General features: G+C 35.2%; 1 protein-coding gene across 1 annotated transcript in view; it reads right to left on the reverse strand.

Annotated features, from left to right (window-relative positions):
- The window catches only part of PIK3C2G (phosphatidylinositol-4-phosphate 3-kinase catalytic subunit type 2 gamma), a 408,211-nt gene that overhangs the window by 260,736 nt on the left and 121,662 nt on the right, over positions 1–25,813 (reverse strand). Inside the window, exons 15-16 of the mRNA XM_033222744.1 lie at positions 18,446–18,576; positions 10,032–10,220 (exon numbers count right to left, since the gene is read on the reverse strand). Coding sequence (XP_033078635.1) covers positions 10,032–10,220; positions 18,446–18,576 — 320 coding nt within the window. The remainder of the gene's footprint in view (positions 1–10,031; positions 10,221–18,445; positions 18,577–25,813) is intronic.

A 25,813-nucleotide genomic window follows, 5' to 3' on the forward strand; every position in this document is an offset into this window, starting at 1 on the left:
AGGAAGCTTATTTTTATTTATTTATTTATTTATTAAAATTTTTTTTAAAATTATACTTTAAGTTCTGGGGTACATGTGCAGAACAGGCAAGTTTGTTACATAGGTATACGCATGCCATGGTGGTTTGCTGCATCCATTAACCCGTCATCTACATTAGGTATTTCTCCTAATGCTCTCTCTCCCCTACCCCTACACTCCCCAATCGGCCCTGGTGTGTGATGTTCCCCTCCCTGCGTCCATGTGTTCTCATTATTCAGCCCCCACTTAGAGTGAGAACACGTGGGGTTTGGTTTTCTATTCTCATATTAGTTTGCTGAGAATGATGATTTCCAGCTTCATCCATATCCCTGCAAAGGACATGAACTCATCCTTTTTTATGGCTGCATAGTATTCCATGGTGTATATGTGCCTCATTTTCTTTATCTAGTCTATCATTGATGGGCATTTGGGTTGGTTCCAAGTCTTTGCTATTGTGAGCAGTGCTGCAATAAACATACATGTGCATGTGTCTTTATAGTAGAATGATTTATAAGCCTTTGGTATATACCCAGTAAATGATTTCTGGGTCAAATGGTATTTCTAGTTCTAGATCCTTGAGGAATTGCCACATTGTCTTCCACAAAGGTCGAACTAATTTACACTCCCGCCAACAGTATAAATGCATTCCTATTTCTCCAAATCCTCTCCAGCATGTGTTGTTTCCTGACATTTTAATGATTGCCATTCTAACTGGCATGAGATGGTATCTCACTGTGGTTTTGATTTGCATTTCTCTAATGACAAGTGATGATGAGCTTTTTTTATATGTTTGTTGGCTGCATAAATGTCTTCTTTTGGGAAGTCTCTGTTCATATCCTTTGCCTACATTTTGATGGGGCTGTTTGCTTTTCTCTTTAAATTTGTTTAAGTTCTTTGTAAATTCTGGATATTAGCCCTTTGTCACATGGATAATTGCAAAAATTTTCTCCCATTCTGTAGGTTGCCTGTTCACTCTGATGATAGTTTCTTTTGATGTGCAGAAGCTCTTTAGTTTAATTAGATCCCATTTGTCTATTTTGGCATTTGTTAAAGACAATCCTAAGCAAAAACAACAAAGTTGGAGGCATCATGCTACCTGACTTCAAACTATACTACAAGCCTACCATAACAAAAACAGCATGGTACTGGTACCAAAGCAGATATAAAAAACAGAACAGAGGCCTCAGAAATAACGCCACACATCTACAACCATCTGATCTTTGACAAACCTGACACAAACAAGCAATGGGAAAGGATTCCCTATTATTTAATAAATGGTGTTGGGAAAACTGGCTAGCCATAACCAGAAAGCTAAAACTGGATCCCTTCTTTATACCTTATACAAAAATTAACTCAACATAGATTAAAGACTTAAACATAAGACCTAAAACCATAAAATCCCTAGAAGAAAACTTAGACAATACCATTCAGGACGTAGTCGTGGGTAAAGAGTTCATGGAAGCTCATTTATTTTTGCTTTCCTCACCAAATCTGTGCTTCACTCTGAAACCAGAGTGATCTTTAAGAGATGCAAATCTGTTCAAAATATTCTGTTACTTAGAATCATTTATGCTTTACTGTTGCTACTAGTATAAAGGCCAATTTGTCTAACTTGGTCCTGCTTTAGAAGTCCTCAACATGGTCTTCTAGTTTGACCTTCAAATGTCAGTTCATCTTAAATCATACACTCCTCCCCTGGACTTCAGCTACACTGTCTCTCTTCCAGTTTCCTATGTGCAGTTCCTCTCTCAAGACTTAGTCATATTTAAGTTCTTCTTCGCAGAAACTCATTCTCTTACTCTTTCCCTTTTGTCAGTTCATTCCCACTTATCCTTTAGATTTGAGCTCGAATATAACTTCCTTAGGGAAGACTTTTCCCCTTTGAAGAAAGGTTTGGTTCTTTTGTTGTATGTTATCATAGGATTATGTAGCTTTTATTCAAAGTTGTGATAAAAACTGTTGTTTTATACTCATAATTTGGTGATGGCCTATTATCTACCTCCAGAAAATCGCAAGACCATGAATAAAGATCATGTTTCTATTTGCTAGTTTCAGGCCCTAGCAAAGTGCCTAAGGTGAGTAGGCCATCAATACACATGTATTGAATACATGAATAAACAAATGGGTTTCAATGTCTTCATCTGTAAAATGGAGATCAGTAAAATGGGGGAAATAGATGTTGGGACTAATATTAAGGGGATTTTTCTGTATTTCAAGTCATATATTATAAAGTGTTTTGTAAATTATGCCCTTCGATTATAAAATATTATTAAGATGCTAACTTTTTATCATGTAAGTTTCGACAAGTGTATTTAAGTCATTTATGTTTAATAGAAATTAAATATTTCTCATGAATTTATTTATACTTAACATTTGGCAAAGAAAAAATCTGAAAGCTCAAATTCTCTTTAAAATGTAATTATAATGAAGGATTGATGATGATAAGAATGTTTGGTAGCATTGATTGAATGCTCTCATAGGTACCTTACCTTATTTGTTCCAGACAAGAACCCTAGGAGGTACATAATATCACTCTTTGTTTTAAAGTTAAATAAACTTTTCCAAGGTCATTCAAGGAATAACTGGCAGAACCAGATAGGTCTGATTTCAAAGCTTATGTTACCAACTGTGAAATCTGGAAATAACTCAAGAAACTCCAAAAGCATACAAAGACAAAATATGTATCTTTGTGTTTATATAACTCCACCTTCCTCATTCTCACCTTCACTCTTCCTTGATAGGGAATACTGACATTTCCACATTTTTCTCTTCTATATCCACACTTATCTATAATTGTATTCATATTTTTCCTTCCCTCTCACTTGATAGGAAGAAGTTACACTCTTGTCCTTGGATAAAATTCTTGCTTGCACTTTTGTTCCAGGCTGTTGGCTGTTAGTGTCATCCCCTTTTGCTACTTCACCTATCCATCTCTTTTCTGATCTTCCCTTCAAATATCCTTCCTTTCACCTTGTAAGCATGCTGGAAGCTCTTTTATTTTAAAAAGGGATACAAACCCCAAACATCAAACATATTTTTCTGATCACTTCCAACTTTAGCTATCTTTTTGCCTTTATTGTCAATTCTATTCCAAGAGGCACCATTTATATCTCTCCTATTCCTTTTCAGGAACTTGAAGTATGGAATCTAACTTCACTATTAAAATATGACCCAGTAATCTCATTTCTGAATATATATACAAATGAAGTAAAATTAATATGTCAAAGAGGTATCTGTGCCCCATATTCATTTAATCATTATTTACAATAGCCAAGATATAGAAGCAAACTTAGTGTCCACTAAAGGATGAATGGATAACGACACGGTGGTATATACACACAATGTAATACCGTTCATCCTTTAAAAGAAGGAAGTTCTGTTATTTATGACAGCATGAATGAATCTGGAGGACATTATGCTAAGTATAAAAAGCCAGGCACAGAAACACAAATATTTTAAAAATCTCACTTACATGTGGAATCTTAAAAGATCAATGTTATAAAAACAGGGCAGAAACGTGGTTACGAGAGGCTTTGGGGAGAGGAGAAATGGAAAGAGAGGAGATTGTGGTCAAAGGGTACAAAGTCTCATTAGCTTGGAAGAGTAAGTTTCTGTGATCTATTGCACTGAATGGAGACCAGAGTCAATAACAATGTATCATATATTTTGAAATTACTAAAAACACATTTTTAACATTCTAAACACAAAAATAAGTTTGTGAGATGATGACTTTGTTAATTAGCTTTATTTAATCTTTCTACAATGTATATATAGATCAAAAGATTACATTGTACCACCTAAATGTATACAATTATTATGTCAATTAAAACTAAATTTAAAAAACTGCTCTCATTGATATCATCAGTGACTACCTGATTTCCAAATTCATTGACCTTTTTTTAGACCTAATTCTATTTAATACTTCTTTAAAGCCTTCAAAAATCTTTTTCAAGAGTTCTAAGATACCACCCTTTTCTGGATCTCCTGCAACCTTTTGGTCAGCTTATTTTCGTTTTATTTTCCTGGTTTTTCTTGCTTGCACTGCCCTTAAAATGTTGCTGTTCTCCCAGGGAAGCAGAGGTTGCAGTGAGCCGAGATCGCGCCACTGCACCCTAACCTGGGAGACAGAGCAAGACTCCCTCTCAACAACAACAACAACAAAAGTTGGTGTTCTCCAGAGTTCCATCTCTGTCCTCTTGCTGTACTTCCTCTCTATAGCTACACACAGTAGCTGTTACACATCCTCTATTTCCGTAGCTTCAACTACTGCCTGAAAACCAACAACTCTCACATTGTTTTTCAAGTTTTGATTTCTCTGCAAAGATTCAGACCTGTATACACAACCGCATACCAGGCATCTTCTGTGTGTCCCATGGGTTTTTAAAAATGTGACATATCCAGAATAGAACTTTCCAACGTTCAACACACACAATTTGCTCTTTCATGTAAAACTCTTGTCTTGGTGAATGATGCAATTACCTATCAAGTTTCTCAGGTCTGTAAGCTTGAAGTCTTCCTTATTTCTTCTCTCTTTTTCAATTTCCTCTGAAATGTCTCTCAAATCTGCTTTGTGGGTTCCTACTGCATAGTTAGACTTCTTAGTTCAGTCCCAGACCATTTTTCAAATGGATTATTTCAATATCTATTATCTATCTAAGATTCTTTCTCTCATTTTCTTCTTTTTTCAATCTGTTCTTTACACTGATCCCAGATTTATGCACATATACCATAAATCTGATTTTATGACTCCTGTTCTTAACAAAATTCCATGGTCTGCCATAACAAGTTCATAGTACCTACCTGGCTCACCAGGCCCGAAACAATCTAAATTGAACTACCCTTTTCAACTTTGTTTCCTGATATAATTCTCTTCTAATGTTATATAAAATGACTCACTGTTTTCTGAACCTCTATAACCATGCACACACTAGTCCTCCTTCTTGGAATGTCATTTCCCCGATTCCCCACTCAGAAAATTCCTATGACTATTTCAAGTCAGAATCCAATTTCTTTGTGAACTTCTCCTTACTTTGTCTTAAAGAATTTTCCTCTCTCTCCTCTGGGCTCGTAGAGCACTTAATACTTACTTTGGTGATAGTATAGAGCACATTGCGTGGTGACCTCTAGCTTGAGTCTCTCCCTATAAATTGTACCTTGTTTAGAGACAGTCACTATGGCTTATTCCTCTACCTCTTTGATTCAGTGCCTACCGATTTGTCTGTACACATATTTTTGTTCAATAAATAAATGGAAAAGATACACCATTATTCATAATTTAATTATGCAGTCAAAAGTGGGAGTTTTAACTGCCTCCCTATGCCATATTCCATTCTTTCTATTTACAATGTTAGTAAACAATGGCCTCAGTATAAATTAAATGTACAATAAAGAATACAATGGTTTGGAGAAAAAAATATTTTGGAAATATTTTTCCAAGGAACCTAATTTTGGAAGCTAAGGCACTGTCTGTTAAATATTGCTTTTCTTCTTGCAAAACAATAATTTTACATCATGTGGGATGGCAAGTTCTCGTACCTTGTCAAATTTTTTATTTAAGCTTCTGATGTAATCCTCTGATGCCAATTCAAAGTTGCTATTTTTAAATGAATACTTTCCTTGAACTGACTTTTAATTCCTTAGGTATTTTTTGCTTGTTATTAGCAGCTGAATAGTTGTGCCTGTGCATCAGGGTTCAGGAAAATAGCTACCATCTGCCAAGAACCACAGACCTTAGCCCTTAGCCCTTCTCTGTTTTCCTGACAGCACCGCCTTCTCTAATGGAAGTTATCAGTACCCAGGGAGCTCTCTGCTGGCACTCAGTAGTAGAAATATTAACACCGTATGGCCCATCCTAGGCAAATTAAATTTCATCATGTCTCTTGCTAAAAATAAACTAAAAGGATCTGGTGAACCTTTGGACAGATTAAGTAAATAGCAATATTAAACTCTCCAAACTGGAAATGGAGCACACCAGTCCTCAAGAGGTTAAACCATTTAAAAAATAGATTGTTCAAAGGAGGAAAAATATAGATCTCTCAAGAACTCACTCTGACAGCTCACTTAATAAGCACATACTGTTTGTTCTCAGAAAAGTCAGCTTTTTAATTTAGAGGAGTTGAAAGTTTCATTTCTGGAAACAGCTTGTCCTCAAGCTTTTTAATAGTTCAGTAAAACTGAGAGTGGAAGTGGGAGGATGAGTACAATGGAAATACTCCAACCTTTTCATTGAACTTATCTGGTGCATGATAAGAAACTTTCCAGTGTGTAAATAAATCAGGATTCTACTAAGTTCCCTGAATGAAGTTTAATAAACACCCTCTACTTTAAAATCAGTCCCCATAACCTCTAAAAATCTGATTATTCAGGAAAAAAAAGAAACTACACAGTGAAGTAGAAACATCCACGCATGACCGAGATAGCTAAGTGCTCCTACTTACAATTTTAAAAAACTGTTTAGGATAGCCAAGATATTTCATATGTAAATAGCCTAGCATGTTTATGCAGGAAGGCTTTAAGCAGAATCGTTCAGATTATAAGCTCTCATGAATACCTGGATTTGACTCCCAGGTTTTCAACTTACAGGGCACTTGGGGCAACGTAACCTGTATAGGCCTCAGTTTCCTCATAGGTGAAATGGGAATAATAATAGTATTTCCATCATAGGGTTATTATGGAGGTTAATATGAGATAGTAGTAAGGTGCACTAAGTAAAAATTTTATCTGGACACGTAAAACATTGAACAAGCCAAATAGATTTTGAAGATCTGTTTAGATAAAGAAGACTCATGAAGCATAATTCTGCTTAGTTAACAGGGATCAGAAAATACTGACGTTCATCCAGCTAATCCTCTTATTTTATAAGTGAATAAACAGAGCAGTATTACAATCTTCATTCTATTAAAATATTCCATGAACTTTAAACTTTAGAAAGTTATCTTTCTAGAAAATTATTCTTTAAAGATATTATAGAGATTCATAGATATTACCTTCACAATTATTTTCTCAAAAATTTTAAACACCTTTACCGAGATATTATTGAAATACCTTACAATCCACCCCATTTAAAGTGCAAAATTCAATGTTTTTAGCACGTTTCCAGATTTGTGCAACAATTATATCAATTATAACCACAAAAGGAAACCTCATACATGTTAGCAGTCATTCTCCATTTTCTCCCAACCTGCCCTAGCTCTGAGTTACTGCTAATTTACTTTATGTCTCTACAGCTTTCCCTATTCTGCACATTTCATACAAACGAAATCATACCATATGTGGTCTTCTGTAACTGGCTTCTTCCACTTAGCATAATGCTGTCAAGGTTCATCCAGATTGTAGCATATATCACTATTCATTCCTTTTTATTATCAAATAATATTAATCTTGTATGGGTAGATCACATTTTACATAGCTATTGATTAGTTGGTGGATATTTGGATTGTTTCTACATTTTGGATATTGTGAACAATGCTGTTATAAATATGTGTGCATGAGTTTTTTAGTGGGCATATTTTTAAATTTATCTTGGGTATATACTTAATAGTAAGATTGTTGGATCATATAGTAACTCTGGATTTAACACTTAAGAAACTGCCACACTGTTTTCCAATCGGCTACATGATTTTGCATTCCCACCAGAGATAAATGAGGTTTCCATTGTCTCTATATCCTCAACAACACTTTTTATTTTTTGTCCTTTTTGTATTTTTTGATTATAGCCAGTCCTAGTGAGTATGCTATCTTAGGTGTTAGGTGATTTTCATTTGTATTTCCTTAATGGTTAATGATATTAAGCATGTTTTCATGTAAATGTTAGGCATTTGTATATTTTCTTTGGAGAAATGCCCATTCAGATCCTTTGCCCATTTTACAATTGGGTTATTTATCTTTCTGCTTTTGAGTCTTAAGAGTCTTTATATGTTTTGAATAAAATTTCCTTGTCAGATGTTTATTTTCTCTTATTCTGTCAGTTGTAACTGTCACATTTTGAATGAACTCCCCATTAGTTAATCAGTTCAAGAATGACAAAATAGGCCGGGCGCGGTGGCTCAAGCCTGTAATCCCAGCACTTTGGGAGGCCGAGACGGGCGGATCACGAGGTCAGGAGATCGAGACCATCCTGACTAACACGGTGAAACCCCGTCTCTACTAAAAACTACAAAAAACTAGCCGGGCGAGGTGGCGGCGCCTGTAGTCCCAGCTACTCGGGAGGCTGAGGCAGGAGAATGGCGTGAACCGGGAGGCGGAGCTTGCAGTGAGCTGAGATCGGCCACAGCACTCCAGCCTGGGTGACAGCACGAGACTCCGTCTCAAAAAAAAAAAAAAAAAAAAAAAGAATGACAAAATAATAATTGTGCTAATAGCCCAAGTCTAACTTCAGCAAAAACCAGCTAGAGTTTAGCATAATAATTTTACAGATTTTAGCTGTTCTTACATCTAAACCAGAAAAAGGGGTTAGGATTATGTTGGAAATGAGACCTTTTTTCCAAAAGGATATTTAAACACTAGCATGATGAATTATGAATATCCCAATGAAACCAATCCATTGTTAATTACCATATAATTATTTTATTAGCTAATGCAACTGTACAAAGTCATGTAGGAGATGAATAGTAATGATAGTGTCCTCAAATTGCTTATAATTTAAATGTTAAACTACTGTACAAATAATAATAATGTATCTAAAAAGTGATTGGTTCAATACTGAGGAATTAATATGTCCTAGGTAATGCTAAGCCTTCAGGAAACAGAAACATTGAGACGATCTGTTTTGCCTTGAGTGGCTCTGAGTCAGATGGGAGTGAAAATATACACATTTTACATGTTGCATATAAACACGTTACCATAAAATGCAGTGTATAAAGTAATAGAGCACTGTACTAGTCCAGGAGTGATCAATTCTACATGGCGAGGTCAGAAAAGACCCCACACAAGAAACTTTATAAAAGAAAAAAGTTGCAAGCTCAATAATAGAAGCAAATATATATATATATATATTCCATTATATATACAAAGAAAGAGGTAGGCATCTAAGCACACATCAGTTAATGGAAGAAGCCATAAAACTAATCAAATCTTCAAAGTGAGGAGCACAAAGATAGTATGTAAATTTCGAGATTCAGTGACTGAGAAGCTCGAAAAACCCACTCTCCCCTTTACCCACCTCAGAAGTTTTCTGAAGGACACAAATTAGTAAATAAATCTTTCAAAGTCAATTTAGGTCACATGAAGAAAGTTCTTCATGTAACTAACTCCCTTTCCCACCTTTCTCCTCCTCTCGGGTTCTTGAGAATGGCTTCAGAATAGAGCTGGGTTTCACAATTTTTTGCCTGGCTCAAGAGATTGCAGACTTTCTTCATGTCATCAGTGAGCTGATGCTATCAGGACAGACTTAAAGTATCTTTTCTTGGCTTTGAATATAAAAGGGAAGTCAAGGAAGACTTGTTTCTTCTGGACCAGAGCCAGCTACCACAGTTATTCCTACAAGTTTCTCTTTAACAAGAAGACATCATTAGCCCTTTCCTGGTGCTCCATGCATTTGATTCTGAGTGAAGATCTCAAGGACATGCAAAGAATATATTTTTTTCTTTTATTCCTATCATCGTCATTATCATATTAATTGTACACCTACTTTACACAGGCATTTTGCTAAACTTTGCATATTTTAATAGTACAAAAAATGATCCTAATTTTTAAAGATGCTTTTAGTCTGAGAGAAGAAGTAGGAATTTTTATTATTCCCTGTTTAATTATAAATTATTTCTGTAAGAACTAGACTCCTCATTTAAGAAACTTCTACCATTTATTATACCACAAGCTTAGGGCAGAAGACATGATTATAACTTAGAGTTGTTTAAAATTTATATTCATAGCTTACATTTATCTAAAATTAATATCCATAACTATCAAAATTGAGAACAAACAGAATAGCTATTGAATTAATTATATGGTTCTATATTTCTCTTCAAGCAAGTTCTTCTCAGTCAGTAATATCATGCTTGTTATGCAATTCTTACCTGGAAGTCAAAAGCCCAAGAGCCTCTAAAGGTTGAGAAAATGTCCATCTTCTCAAAATGGTATGCATTTCTGAAACAGTCCTTTCATCCCATCCAGGGGCACTACCCAGGACTAAAGGAAGGGAGCAGTTTTCATTATTGCAGTAGAAGCGATAAAACCACAAATATCTTTTCTTTTCTTCAGAGAGTCTGAAAAACCAGATTGGAAACAGTAATTTAGTGGAGTTTGCTGCACTAACAAATGTTGCTATAAATATGCAGTACCAAACCTTACTGTACTTCTTTGAATTTTATTTTAGTTTACTTTTAAAAACGTCTTTCACCTTCCTGGGATAGCTTCATAGGTTATTTCATCAGTTTATTTTCCACTAAATTTATTCTTTTGTATTATTATTTTGAAAAAGAAAAAATCAATTCAGATAACTCTCAAATCAATTCAGATAACTCACATTTATTTTTGTTCACTCTTATTTGTGTGTTTTGTTTTGTTTTGTTTTTTAATACGTCATTTTGTTTGGCAAAATCTCTCTCCCCTAGGGAAAACCAAGTTTATCTGAATCCTGTGACACATCCTATTTAGAACAAAGGTAATCAACCATTTACTTTCTTTTTTTATTTTTTACAAATTAACTGAGATCCAAGTGGGCCTATGAAAAAAATGGCATATTTTAGTAATGATATTTCTTCATCTCAAAGTAAGTTTTATCAGAGTTCAGAAATCTTTGCTGTTGTTAACTTCAAAAACAAAGATCTCAATTCATCCCTGGATTATGTCTTTAAATGTTCAGAGTTCATGGGAAGTTTGGCGTGAAAATGTCAGTGATGCTAGTTTCTTATATGCTCAAGTATTTCCCCCTGGAGAGTAGTCTGAAATAAAAGATCTAAATCTAGGACTAGGGCCTTGACTTGCTGACAATTTATCATGTTTTGCTCACACTCCAGTGGAAGCATTCAGGACCACAGTTCAATTGGAGGACAGCTTCCCTCGCACGACAATGGCTTTTGAGCACTCTCTCCTCCAGACTGACACTGAGCTTGAATCTGCTGAAACTCCCAAGAAAGCTAATGAAACATATAAAAATCTTTTAAAAGTCTATGTTTCTCTATAATTCATGTTAAAATTTTCCTCATCTGTAAAAAGAAAAGATTGGATTATAGGTGATTTTGAAGGTGCGTTTAGGTTCCTTTTCTTATATTTTGCTACCACCTTTTCCTCTGAAAAAGCCACAGAAGAAAAAATATCCATAGTAAAATTACTAAAACATATTTGCTCAGATTAAATTTTTTTCCCCAATACTGAACAATGCTTTCTTTCTTTTTTTTTAAGCTCCTTTTGTTAAAGCAAATTCACATTCAAGGACATGCCACAGATTCAGTTCAATAAATTATTACAAATGCATATACCAGATAACAACCACACTCATATCAAGATATAAAACAGTTTTTTTCATGTCATCAGAGGCAAGCACTGGTATCATTTCTTTCTCTCTCGATAAATATAAACCTTTTAGAACTTCATATAAATGGAATCATAGAGTAAATATATTTTTATTTATGGCTTCTTTCACTCCATTATATAATGTTTTTGAAATCATCCATATCGGTTGAGTTTGTCAATAGTTAATTCCTTTTAATTAATGAATATTATTCCTTTGTGTAACTGTGCCATCATTTACTTATTCACTCTCCTGTTTGATGGACATTTGGGTTGCTTCCTTTTGGGGGGTATTATGAATAAAAGTGCTGTGATCATTTGTGTACAAGTTTTTATATGAATGTATTTTTCATTTCTCCTAGGAAACATCTATGAGAGGAAGGACGTGGTTATGTGTTAGGTATTTATCTTTATAAAAAATTGTGAAACTGTTTTCCGAAGTAATTGTAAAATTTTACATTATTGCTTGCAGAGTATGATAGTTCCATTTGTACCAAATTCTTGCAAACTCTTGATTTTGTCTGTCTTTATGTTATCCATTCTAATGGGTGTATAGTGGTATCTTGTTGTGCTTCTAATTTATATTTACTCGGGGTCTAAGCAATTTTTCATATGCTATTTTCTTATATCTTTTGTTGGAGCTCTCTTCTCATGTCTTTTCCCTACTTGTTTGTTTAGATTCATTTGCATGATTTCTTTAGATCCAAACTCTGGATACAAAGAGTTTGTCATATAAATGTTTGCACATATTTTTTCTCAGAATGTGGCTTGCCTATAGATTTCCTTAACGGGGGCTTTTCATGAATAGTTTTACATTTTGATGATGTCCAATTCAGAACTTTTTAAATAGTTATTACTTTCTCTATTTGTTTAACATTGGCTATGTTAACATTCATTCTTGTGGTTTTTTTCCTCAAGTATTCTGGAAGCAATATTTTACTTGCTGAAAGTACTTTTTTCATTTATGGCATGGGTGGCATTGTCAAAAATACATTGAACCTACAAATGGGTCTCTGGCTTTCTATTCTATCTACACCGAATTCTATTCCATTGACCTATTTGCCTATCCTTAAGCTATATCACACTAGCTTAATTGCTGTAAATTTATAGTACATAAATCCACACACGTTATGAAGTCAGACTTTGTTCTTTTTTCATGATTGCTTTGACTATTCTAGGTTTTTTGCATTCCACATAAATACTGAAGTCAACTTTTCAATTTCTACAAAAATCTGCTGAGATTTTCATTGGGATTATATTTTATTTACAGATGAGTTTCGAGAGAATTATCATCTTAACCATAGGAATCTTTCAATCAATAAATGCAGTATATTTTTCATTTATTTAGATTTTCCTTAATTTTCCTTAGCAAAGTTTTACACTTTTCAGTAAATAAAATTTTATTAATTTACTAAATTTTAGTAAAAATTAGTAAAATTTTAGTAAATAAAATTTTGATGTAGTAAATACAATTCCAAAACAGAATTTATTTCATATATATTTTTACTGGAACACAATTAGATCTTGTACATTTATCTTAAGTGTTATGACCGTTACATAATCATGCTGTGTGAAAATAGTCAGATTTTTCAATTTTTACCTTAATTTTTTTTTTTCACATAGTGTGCTGGCTAGGATTTCCCATACAAGATTAAAGATAAATGTTTGAAGCAGACATTGTGGCTTTGTTTCCAACCTTAGGAGAAAGGATTCATTCTTACATGATTTAACGTGATACTATATAAACTTTTCATAGATCACTTTTCAAGGTTGAGAAAGTTTCATTTTATTTCTAGTTTTAACATGAATGGGTATTGAACTTTATTACTTTTTTTCTAGATTTTGCAAGGTGATATGATTTTCCTGGTAAATATTCTTTTACTTTTAATCTAATTGCTTATATACAAAACATATTCCTGTAAACAGAATACAGTCATATATTGCTTTTTTGATGTAGGCTGACAACTTCTGCTTTTTTATTTGAGTTCTTAGTGTGTTTACATTTAATATCATGTTGATATGGTCACCTAATCATACCAATGGCTCACTGTATTGCTATTTGTTTCTGTGAGGTGTTTTTTTTCTTTGTCCAAACCATTTCTTAGTCCCCTTTTTTCTTTTTTATGTTTCCTTTTAGATTTTTTTCTGTTATATTTCATTTTTATCTTCTCCTTGGCTTTTAAATATACTCTTAAAATTTAAGGGGTATGGTTTTCCTAGAGATTAAAATATCTTTGTTTAAGCATATTACAGTCAATCATGAATTAACATTATGCATCCTTACATGTAATATAAAAAACTTGGAACAGTTTACTTCCATTTTCCATTTTCATTCTTACTGAAGTTATTATAAATTTTATTTTTTATATATTATAAACTCAGAGTACATTGTGATTCATTTTTCTTTAATCACTTTTAAAATAAATTAATACATGTGTAAATGAAACTATTTTTTATTTATTTACCTATTTTGGGGTATTTTTCATTTCTTCTTATAGATTTGAGTTTCCATCTAGTATCATTTTCTTCCAGCTTGAAGTACTTATTTTATTATTTTGTATAGTACGTATGAACTGATAATAAACTAACTCAGCTTCATTTGGTTGAAAATATCTTCATTTGGCCTTAATTTTAAGAAATACAATTTTACTGTGTATAGAGTTCTAATTTGAAAAAGTTGTTTTCATCTTTAACACACAAAGATAGTATTCTACTGCCTTTTGTTTTTTTTTTTGTTTTTTGATGAGAAGCCTGTATTTAGTGTTTTAATAGAATATTATAATATTAATATTATAGTTGTTTCTCTATATGGAAGTTGTTTATTTTCTCTGATGTTTCTAAATTTCTATATTTATCTTATTTTTCATTTTATTTCTCTATAATGTATCTAGGGAGTGTGTGAGAGAGAGAAAGAAAGAAAGAAAAGGAAGAGAGAGAAAGAAGGAAAGAAAGAAAGAAAAGAAAGAGAAAGGAAATCAAGAAAAAAGAAATTTCAGCAATTTCTCTATAATGTATTTAGAGTGTGTGTGTGAGAGAAACAAAAGAAAGAGAGAGAAAGAAAGAAGGAAAGAAAGAAGAAAGAAAGTAAGAGAGAGAGAGAAAGAAAGAGAAAGAGAGAGAGAAAGAAAGAAAAAAAGAAAGAAAGAAAGAAAGAAAGAAAGAAAAAGAGAAAGAAAGAAAAAAAGAAAGAAAGAAAGAAAGAAAGAAAAAGGAAGGACGGAAGAGAGAGAGTATGTATTTGCTTAGAGGTTACTAAGACTTTTACTTCTTATATGTGTAGGTTAATTTTTACAAAAAAATCAAATTTGTAAAATTTGGCCATCTCCTTAATTATTTTTTGCCTCAGTATCTTTCTCCTTTTTGGTGTGTCCAATGCACACATATTGTTTAATATTGTCCCTCAGGTCACAAGGTGCTCTCATTATTTTCAAGGTTTATTTTCTTTTTGTACCTTAACATGGGGGTAATTCCTATTGCCCTGTCTTCAAGCTCACTGTTCTTTTTTTCTTGCATTTTGCAATCTATTAAGCCCATTTACTGATTTTTTAAACAAATATTTTAGGTATTGTGTTTTCAGTTCTTAAATTCCATTTTTTTAGTACGATTCATTTTTTCATTCATATACATCTTTTAAAAAATCATTAAATATCTTTATAATAGCTGTATTGAAATCATTATTTGCTAATTTAAAACTCTTCGGATCTGTTTCTATTTACAACTTCCTCTCCCCAGGCTATTTTTATATTTTCCTGATTCTTTCTAATTATTTTCCTAGTTACTGATTGTATACTAGACATTTTCCAATAGTTTTCTCAATTATTGATCATATGCTAGACATTTAGAATAGTACATTATTCAGAGTCAGCATTCTGCTATTTTTCAGGCGTTGAATCTCATTTTTTTTAGTAGACAGTTCAATTACTGGAAGATCAGCTCAATTTTTTTGAGACTGGTTTTTATTATTTGTTAGGTTGAGCCTACTACAGTCTTTAATCTAGGGCTAGAATGGACTTAATCCTAATATGCATGATTTTGGTTTTTTTATTAAATGTAAGGGATGGTCTGTACGCTTTCTCCATTCTTATTGATCAGAATTTCTATGTCTTCCAGCATTGTGTGGCTTCTCAAATCACATTTATTTTATATCTCCCTGAAGTAGTTCTCTTGTAAGCCCTGTAAAGTTTCCACCTGCTCATGAGTAGTTTAGCACTCAACTAAATATTTAAGAAGACTCCAATACAGATTTCTGTAGCTCTCGTCCTGCGGTATGATGCTCTGAAGATGCCAGCTGCCTTAGCATCACTGAACTCTAAATTCTGCCTTTTTAAAAATATGTCAGCAGGAGCTGCATTCTCTTCTTATATTCTACCTTCCCAAGTCATGTGGGAGGACCCACGTATAGAAAGTGACTCCAGGCTGAAAGCCACTTTAATCCCAAGGCTTACCTAAAGTCCTCTCTGTTTAATTTATGAAAACAGTTGCTTCGTATCTTTCTCTCATCATAGTTCTGTCAGTCAGGGGATTGGTCTTGCACTAGGTATTCTTCACGGTAGAAGTAGAAGCACTAATCTATTTTAGAACATATACGGTTACATATTTCATTCTGGGGTGTTTAGATTCGGAAGCATTTTTTGGTTGACATCAAGAATTTTTTTTTTTCAATTTTTATTTTTTACAAATATCACAGGCATATTTTCATGAGTTCCACTGAGTCTGAACTTCCTCACTGTGATTACTTTTGGTCAGTTTTAAAGAAGGAATAATTAAGGCATCAACTAAATGATAAAATGTGGCACTGGGAAACTGAGGTTAATCTGATTCTAACACAAGTTTCACCACATTGAAGGCTGTTCTCCATCTGTTTTCACAGTCCAGAATAAAACTGCACCATGCTGAACATTAATAATTGTATTTGAGTGGGTGAAACAGAGGAAAATGTTGCTTGTTTTATGAGTGTTATTAGCTTAAATAGAAACTGAAATATAAAACAATTAGAATTCACTGGGGTTAATCTAAAAACACAAACCTCTGATATTTAAAGGCAGTTACCATGATTATTATTTGTTGGTTTTGACCTCTTTTTGTTTGAATATATTTAAAATTTCAAGGTATCTTTTTCATATTAAAAACCTAAGTATAAATATGCTAGCCTCTTATTTGTGGCACACTTGTTGAACACACGGTTTTACATTTTCAAGTAAGACAGAAAAAGAAGCTTCATCTAGTTAAGATGACAGTAGTCTAGTATGACAATGGATTGTCAACATATATGTCATGAAGACTATGAGAATTTTCTGTCATCTTCAGTTCTTAAGGCAACTTTTTATACCAGAAACTATGCAAAGTCAATTCGGTCCTTATAATCTACTTATTTCACACACATTGTTATCAGTGTATAGCACTAGAAATATAGTGATAAACAAGAAAGGTGGGTTCTTTGCTTTTTCCAGTTCTTGCAAATCATTGAGAGGAAGAAGAGCGAAACACATGAGTGAGCAGGATAATAGCTAGTGTTAAGTGTGATAACATAAAAGGTAATGTGATAGAGAGTGAAGGACACAAGGCTTCATTACATAGAGTGGTCAAAGAAGGACTTTTTGAGGTGACATTTAAGTGAAAGCCTAAAGGATGAGATAATTTAGTAATGCGAAGAACTTAGGAAACAGTTTTTCAGGCAGAGGGAATATCAAATAAAAAGGCCTTGAGACGAGAGCAGGACCAGCACATTTGAAGTTTAAAAAGGAGTTTGATGTTCCTGGCTTGAAGTGAATGAGAAAACAGTAATAAATATTGAAATTAGAGAGTAGGAAAGTAGCAAGAATACTCAAAAGAAAACTGATCACACTCACTGCCCTAGTATGGAATGGTCCAAGCTGATTCCTCCTCCCGAAAATGACTCTACCATCTGCCAAGTTGATCAACTCAAAATTTTGGACTCTCTATTGACTTAACCTTGACTCTTCAATTCCTTAATGGACTTACGCTAAAATTCTAATTAATCACCAAGTTATGTCTTCTCAACTGCCAAAATATGTCTCCCAAATCTAGCCACTTCTATTAATATCCACTGCTATCATCTTAGTTCTAGCCATCATGATCTCTTGCCTAAACTGTGACATTGCCTAAACTGTGACATTCCCTTCCTTGCTGTGCTGCTTGCTTCTACTGTCACATCCACTCCAATCTATTCTGCAACTTGTGGTCAAAGGGATCACTCAAGATTCTTCTGCTCACGTAATTCCCTTGTTCAAAACCTTTACATTAATTTTCACTCTTGGAGTAAAGTCTGTTATCACGTTATATATCTTTTCTCTCTCTCACACACACACATGCACACACACACCACACACACACACACACAGAGAGAGAGAGAGAGAGAGAGAGAGAGACTTTCTTAGTCCGATGCCTTTGGTATGTTATTAATGAGCATAATCAGCTGTGACATGCATTTTGCCAGGTAACGAGTACAAATGCCACTAATTCCCTAATAGTTCTTCCCAGGATTTTGGTTCTATTCAAAGAATTATCGTTTTACAAAGTACTCCTTAGTCACTAATTTTGTGCTATTAAAACAAGACTTATTTCTTTACTGCTCTTTTTAAAATCTGCCTTAATTAAATGTTGCTTTTCCCTGTTGACTAAAACAACTTTCTACCTCCTGGAAGGAAGGTTGAAAGATGGTCTATCACTGCTATGTGCTGATATACATCTGATCACTCTCTGCTTTGTTATTTTGAGCTGAATAATTTCCAAACTTTTTACTTTTCCTTAAGACCACAGGAAACAAATTGTTAAAAGCACACAGAATTACTTATTTACGTCATAAATATTAATTAACCATCCAACAAGCATGACATTAGGAAATGAAATGAGTTATGTAGGAAGGAAGGCTCACTCTTTGAAGATATAATGCTTCAAGAATGATTGAGGAAATCATAAACAACAGGCAAAATTCACTTACAAGACCTAGGTCACTTACAGTAAGGGAGTCTGTTTCTGTGAAAGTCTGGCAATATGTTTTAAACACTCCTTTGGTGGCTCTTCAAGATTACTTCCATTTTCTTCAGAATCAGGTTTCACATACTCCCACCCAGTAGCTGGAAAATCAATCTGAAAGAAATAAAATGATTTGATATGTGTTGAAGGTGTCTCAAAATACATTATTGATTTAATACTCTTATCTTAGATTTATAGAAACTAAAGAATGGAACAACTTCTATTTTTTCTGTGCTATTTATAATTTTAAAATAATTTCTAAAATAATTATTAGAGGTTGGACTTAGGATCTAAATATACAAGGTATTTAGCCAATTATTTATACAAATGGTATAGATGGGTCACCTGTAATGTTGTCTGAGGGAAAATAAGAGAAATAATAATATATGGTCTCTCCATAAAGATTAATATGTTACATTTTTTGTTAATGCTGACATTATATCCTTTTTACATTTCGGTGTTAAAATGTCTCCTTATGAAATGATGAAATTTAACATTGGTAATTATGCTTTTTTCAAGTAACCCGCTTGAGAAAATAGAGTTAATCTATATTGATCTCTAGTTCATGAAATCTGCAAGTCTGGGAATCATTTTGTACACAGGAGTGAGCTCTTCTTTGATAAAGAACTGTTGTGTTAGTAAAAAGTCAAATAGAATATTTCTGCTTTGGTTCTGTAGTTCAGATTTATAGACAGTTCCAGAATCTGGCCTCCTTTTTTTCCTGGCTCAATCTACTTACCATTAAACCATGTTTCAGTGATTCAGAATCTGATTCTAGTAAATAAAATTACAGTTAACAAAAAGATAGTTCCAGACTATGTAAATAAGCTGGATATTTTAGGGCTCCATAGGTTTGCTTAAGGTTATCACACATACTGGTTTTTTTTTTTTTTTTTTTTCATTTTAATAATAGAAATCCCACAGACATTATTTTTTTTCTGCTGAATTATGTTAGGTTGGAATCTCAGAGAAAAGTGAGGAACCTTACAAAGCAGATGGTATGAGTTTCAGTTTGAAATACAGTCTAATATATTTGAGCGCTTATTTATTTGAAAAAGTTTTAGTAATTTCATTCTATAGCCTCTAGCATTTGTTATAATTTTTGTGTTTGATATAATCTGCGTTACAGTGTATCAATTACTCCACCATGATAAAAGAAACAAGTACAAGATCAGCTTAACTGAAACATTACAACAAAGTTTGCCTCTTGACAAAGATTGATCTTGAAAGATGAACTTTGGTACCTTAGAGGGAAGGGCATCCAGTATGAGCAAGTTACATGCTACTTTTTATATGGACAAACATTTTTAAATAGCTCTTGATGAGTTAGTACAATTTTATGTTGATACTAAGTAAATGGCATGGTGGATGAGAAAACTGAGAAGAGTAGATGAGCATACAAAATAACTCCTGTGTACAAACCTGTAATAAACTATTTGTATATATTTCACTTAGGAAACAATTTTTATTTCTGATACGTGAGTGAAATCTTTTATCAAATTGCATTTTTTTCATGAATTATGAGGCTAAATAGCTACTGATTCTTGTGTTGCTATAGAAAATATTGGAATTTTTCCTAGTTGCCTTCTGTACTCTTTATAAGAGAAAACTTCCCCAAAACTATGCTTTAATGCATTTGCTTTAGAACACTTTTAGGCACCATACATTATGGAAGATTTAAGTAATATCTATTATTTTCTGATAACTTAAAGTTTAATTGAGGAGAAAAGGCACACACATTAACAATTAAAATAGAGAATAATAAATACATAGCACCCCAAAGCTGTGCTTTATTATTGTGCTTTCAGTACTGACAAACATTCGACTCTGTTCTTTCTCCTTCTATGGCTGTGGCTGACCAAGCCTGGCCTTGGTCTCAAATTTCTTTTTAAAGGAATGCTCCAGGAGATGTACTCAAATGTCAGCATCGCATGCGTCATGACATCTATTTTTCACATTCCTGGCTAAGCCTTGAGGATACACTCCTGATTTTAACAACAACAACAACAATATGGGTTTTTTGGGGGGATAGAGGAAGATATTCAAACCTGGTAATGCTCCCTTCTAATTTACACCTCCTTACACATTTGGATATCAACTTCTTGTGTTCCAATGATTCATCTTGCTTCATTTCTTCTGCTCATCCTTTGTCATTCACACTAGGCCACCGTGATTTCTATTATGACTTCATGACTTGGCACTGCTTAAGGGAGCTGCTGTGAATGTCCCCAGTGTCCATGCCCCACAACCATAGCCATAAGGTGCCCCTGGGCCAATTTTGGGTTCCCATGATTCTGTCAGATTATTCCAAGAACTTCCACTTTAACTGTGTGTGGGCTGGTATTAGAAGACACACGTGCTGGCCGTGGTGTCTCATGCCTGTAATCCCAGGACTTTTGGAGACTGAGGCAGACAGATCACTTGAGGTCAGCAGTTCGAGACCAGCCTGGCCAACATGGTGAAACCCTGTGTCTATTAAAAATATAAAGTAGCCACGTAAGGTGGCGTATGCCTGTAATTCCAGCTACTTGGGAGGCTGAGGCACGAGACAGAATTGCTTGAACCATGGAGCTGGAGGTTGCAATGAGCTGAGATCACGTGCCACTGCACTCCAGCTGGGGTGACGGAGTGAGACACTGCCTCACAAAAAAAAAAAAGAAAAGAAAAGAAAAGAAAAGACAAGAAAAGACATACGCATGTTAGACCCTGAGTTCTATTGCAGTTCAGAGGAAGGAAGGATAACTGCTAACTGGGTGGCAATTGTGGTGAATCTGAAAAAAGGAGTTGTAAAAGAGGGATCCATATGGTGGTTTTGGAGTGAGAAAAAAAAAGGATCTCTGTTACATTAGAAATCAAAATATAACGTGTTCTAAAAACTCTGTATCAATGATAAGACTGGTGCTTCTTCCTAACACTGACGATAATGGAAGATAAGCATGTACTAAAATGTTAGATAAAGTAAAACATTTTGAATGAGTGAATAAGATCTGTGGTTTAAGGAGACGTCTCGCTTAGCTAAAAGGAAGAGCTAAACATTTTGGTATTCAGGTTCAGATAAGTGGACCAAAGGGCTAAATTGGGACATACCTGTGGGCGGTGTTTTTGTAGTTATCAGAAATATGGATACATATCATTAATTTAACAAATAAATTATTCCAACTACTGTGTTAGATGTTCATGATATAATACCTTCAATGCCATCAGAGATCACTCAGTTAGTGGAAAGGAATATGATGTGGTAAATGTGTTGATAAAAATGCTATTGGGTATTACGTGAACATAGAAGAAGGGCACTTATCTCTGCTTGGTGTGAGAAGAGTGGAGGGGGTAAGGGAGAGATTTCTAGAGGGTCCATGGATGGAAAAAGATGAATCTCATTTACACAGAGTCAGAGGACAGGTGGACAATGGAGAGTGAAGGGGAGAGGGCACATTATAGACAGGGAACAGTATTCATAAATTTACATAAGGTGAAAGCAGGACAGTGCATGTCAGAAATGACAACATTTTCAAAGTTGTTGAAGCTTGAAGTGTCAAACAGGGACTGGCAAGAGAAGCAATGGAAGAGGGGTCATGCTACAGAGGTTGGCCTTAATCCTCTGGGTAGCGCTGAGTTATTGATGAGTCTAAGCAGGGAACTGGCAGATTCAGACTTAAGTTTTAGAAGGATCACCCTTGTGACTCCATAAATTTTGGATTAGAGAATGACAAAACTAAAGCCAAGGAAACCAGCAGATGAGGTGAGGAATTGAGAGGACAGGCAATAAAAATATAGAAGATAAATTGGCAGGATGTAGTATGGACTGGATATGAGTAGAAAGAAAGAAGGAAGGAGGCAAGAAAAACAGGTAGGTGTATGTGGGGCATGAACAGACATAAAGAATTCAGAGGGTGAAAGTAATTTTGGAGAGGAAGTGAGCTCCGTTTGGGGCATGTTTCATTTGAAGCTGCCAATAGAATATCCAGGTGGAAGTTTCAGCAAGTATGCAGCTATATTTGTCTGAAACTTGAGGTGTGAAGAAGTCTGAACTAGAGATACAGACTCAGAAGTACACTTACATAGATATTGAGACAAGAACCTTAGAAATGTAGGAGACCCAGTAATTCCATGGCTCAGCATGTATTCAAGAAAGATGAAAACATGTTCACACAAAAACATGTCCATACGTGTTCATAACAGCAATATTCTTAATAGCTAAATAGTGGAAAGAATCCAAATGTACATTGACTGATAAATAAATAAATAAAAGATGGTATATTCATATGTACCTATTACAATAATGTAGTATTATTGTATAAAAATGTATATGTAATGTAGAAAAAGGAATGACTCCCCATCGGAGCTACCACCTGGATGCCCTTTAAAATATTATGCTAAGTGACAGAAGCTGGCCACAAATAAGATCACAGATTGTATGATTCCATTTACATGAAATGCCCCAAATAGTCAAATTGATAGAGACAGAAAGAAGATTAATGGTTGCTTAGGATTGGGGGAATAAAGGTGAGAGCTAAGGGATATGGGATTTCTTTTTTGATGTGATGAAAATGATCTGAAATTGACTGCGGTGATAGTTGCGTGTATCTGTGAAAATACTAAAAACTACTGAATTGCACACTTTAAATGGGAGGATAGTATGGTATATGAATTATATCTCAAGAGAGCTGTTTTTTTTTAAAGAAAATAAATGAATGAGAGCATCCAGGGAGAATATGTGCACTGTGCAGGGCAGCGGGCTGCAGACTGAACCTTTGAGAATTGTCCTTGGTGAGAGCCTGGGAAGGAGACAAAGGATGACCAGAGAACAGTGGAAGGAGATAACCGAGGGCAGTAACACCAAAGTCAGAGGAGGAGGGGGTTCAGTTCTGTGGAAGGAGGGGGGAGAAAGTTCAATCTCTGTGAAGAAGAGGAGGGAGTTCAGTTACGGGGAAGAGACAGACAGTGCCAAGAAGAGCAGAGGGAGGGCTAGCCTGATGAGGACTGAAAACCACCACTGGATTTGGCACCTAGGAATTAGCAGGTACCTAACCACAGTTAAGAGTGGTGGCAAGCCAGAATACAGTGATTTTAGATACAAACGGGGAGGTGAGGAAGTAGAGAAACACAGATCCCGGCACTTTGGGAGGTCGAGATGCGGTGGACTACCTGAGGTCAGGAGTTCAAAACCAACCTGGCCAATATGGTGAAATACCGTTTCTACTAAGTTACAAAAATTAGCTGGGCATGGTGGCATGCACCTGTAATCCCAGCTACTCGGGAGGCTGAGGCAGGAGAATTGGTTGAGCCCAGGAGGAGGAGGTTGCAGTGAGCCGAGTTCATGCCACTGCACTCCAGCCTGGGTGACAGAGTGAGACTTTGTTTCCAAAAAATAATAATAATAAAGAAACATAGACTAGAACAAGAACTGCATGAATTCCTATGAAACAGCTCTGCATTTAGTGCTTGAATATGTGACAGAGCTGTTCCACTACATTGCATTCAGGGAGAGGCAGGAAGTTGAGGGAGATCCAGGCTAAGTGAGTCAAGCAATAACTTATGTATCATCTGCCTCCATTTCTGAACTAAAATCTATTTTACTCTGTCCACTGCTTCCGGTTGGTACCTCAATCAACCATAGGACCTGAAAAAAGTATTGACTGAAAGCGATCACATGTGTGTCATATCACATCCCTTTTCATACCGGAGTGGCTGCAGCATGGCAGTAACCACTGTCTAATCAGGACAATCAGAAAAGTGAAGTCAGGTAGGCTTGGTATAATCTTTTCATTATGCAAGGATAAAATAGGTTAGGTGACTTATTCAAGGTCATAAAGTTTTCTGTAAAAGAAAGACTGGAATCCAGATTTTCTAACTCTCAGCCAAATGTATTTCCCCGAGACTCACACTAACTTAACGAAATACTGGATGCAGAACTTGGTTGTAATTTCATCATCTCATAATCTTTAGGTTGAAAGATTCTGCTCTAAATTTAGCTGACTATTCAATTAAATTGATAGTCTTAAAGGTTTTGTCTTTACTACCTTAATAACTCTTATTTTATATATTGCATCACCAATTAAAATCATGCTGAGGCCGGGCGCGGTGGCTCAAGCCTGTAATCCCAGCACTTTGTGAGGCCGAGACGGGCGGATCACGAGGTCAGGAGATCGAGACCATCCTGGTCTACACGGTGAAACCCCGTCTCTACTAAAAAATACAAAAAACTAGCCGGGCGAGATGGCGGGCGCCTGTAGTCCCAGCTACTCGGGAGGCTGAGGCAGGAGAATGGCGTAAACCCAGGAGGCGGAGCTTGCAGTGAGCCAAGATCGCGCCACTGCACTCCAGCCTGGGCGACAGAGCTAGAGTCCGTCTCAAAAAAAAAAAAAAAATAAATAAATAAAATCATGCTGAGAGGCTTTTATGTATCTACACAATCTGAAATTATTTTGTAAAAATGAGATGGTTTAACTTTTGCATACTGTGGAATGATTTACATGCCACTCTTCCACTTATTTTTAAGATGAATTATGTTATGGATCCAGATCTTTACCTGGAAATCTGTGCCCCTATTGAATATTTGAAGTTTTCCTTCAGATTCCACTTGCCAAAATCTGTGTTCATAAAGGAACTATTCACCTCATCCTGAGAAGTATCAAGGATAGTCTCATCTGATAGATTTTCTTTTCCTTCTTCTACCACCATCACTCTTCTCTGCCCCAGAGAACCTTGAAATCATGAATTTATACCCACAAAACTCTGACAATGGTCATACTTGAAAATTTTCATTAAGCCGAGGTGGTTTGGACCTGTCAAGAAATAGTTTGATGGAAAATGCATTTGTCCTCCTAAAGGAAGATCACTTATATCTACACTTAGGCTCCCTATAGGTCTATATAAAATGCAAGGTATTTGAAACTGAGTTCATCATATTACCCTGTTGAAGACTGTCTATCCTTTCTCTGTGTTCATTCTTTTTTTTTTTTTTTTTTTTTTTTTTTTTTTGAGGCAGAGTCTCGCTCTGTCTCCCGGACTGGAGTGCAGTGGCCGGATCTCAGCTCACTGCAAGCTCCGCCTCCCGGGTTCACGCCATTCTCCTGCCTCAGCCTCCCGAGTAGCTGGGACTACAGGCGCCCGCCACCTCGCCCGGCTCGTTTTTGTATTTTTAGTAGAGATGGGGTTTCACAGTGTTAGCCAGGATGGTCTCGATCTCCTGACCTCGTGATCCGCCCGCCTCGGCCTCCCAAAGTGCTGGGATTACAGGCTTGAGCCACCGCCCCTGGCCTTCTCTGCGTTCATTCTTAAAACTGAAGATATTACTATGAACTCAGGAATTCAATTTTCTGTTTGTGTTTCCCTATATATTTCCTTCATA

Source organism: Trachypithecus francoisi, unplaced genomic scaffold (genome assembly GCF_009764315.1).
Source record: "Trachypithecus francoisi isolate TF-2019V2 unplaced genomic scaffold, Tfra_2.0 Lachesis_group11, whole genome shotgun sequence".
Taxonomy (NCBI): Eukaryota; Metazoa; Chordata; class Mammalia; order Primates; family Cercopithecidae; genus Trachypithecus; species Trachypithecus francoisi.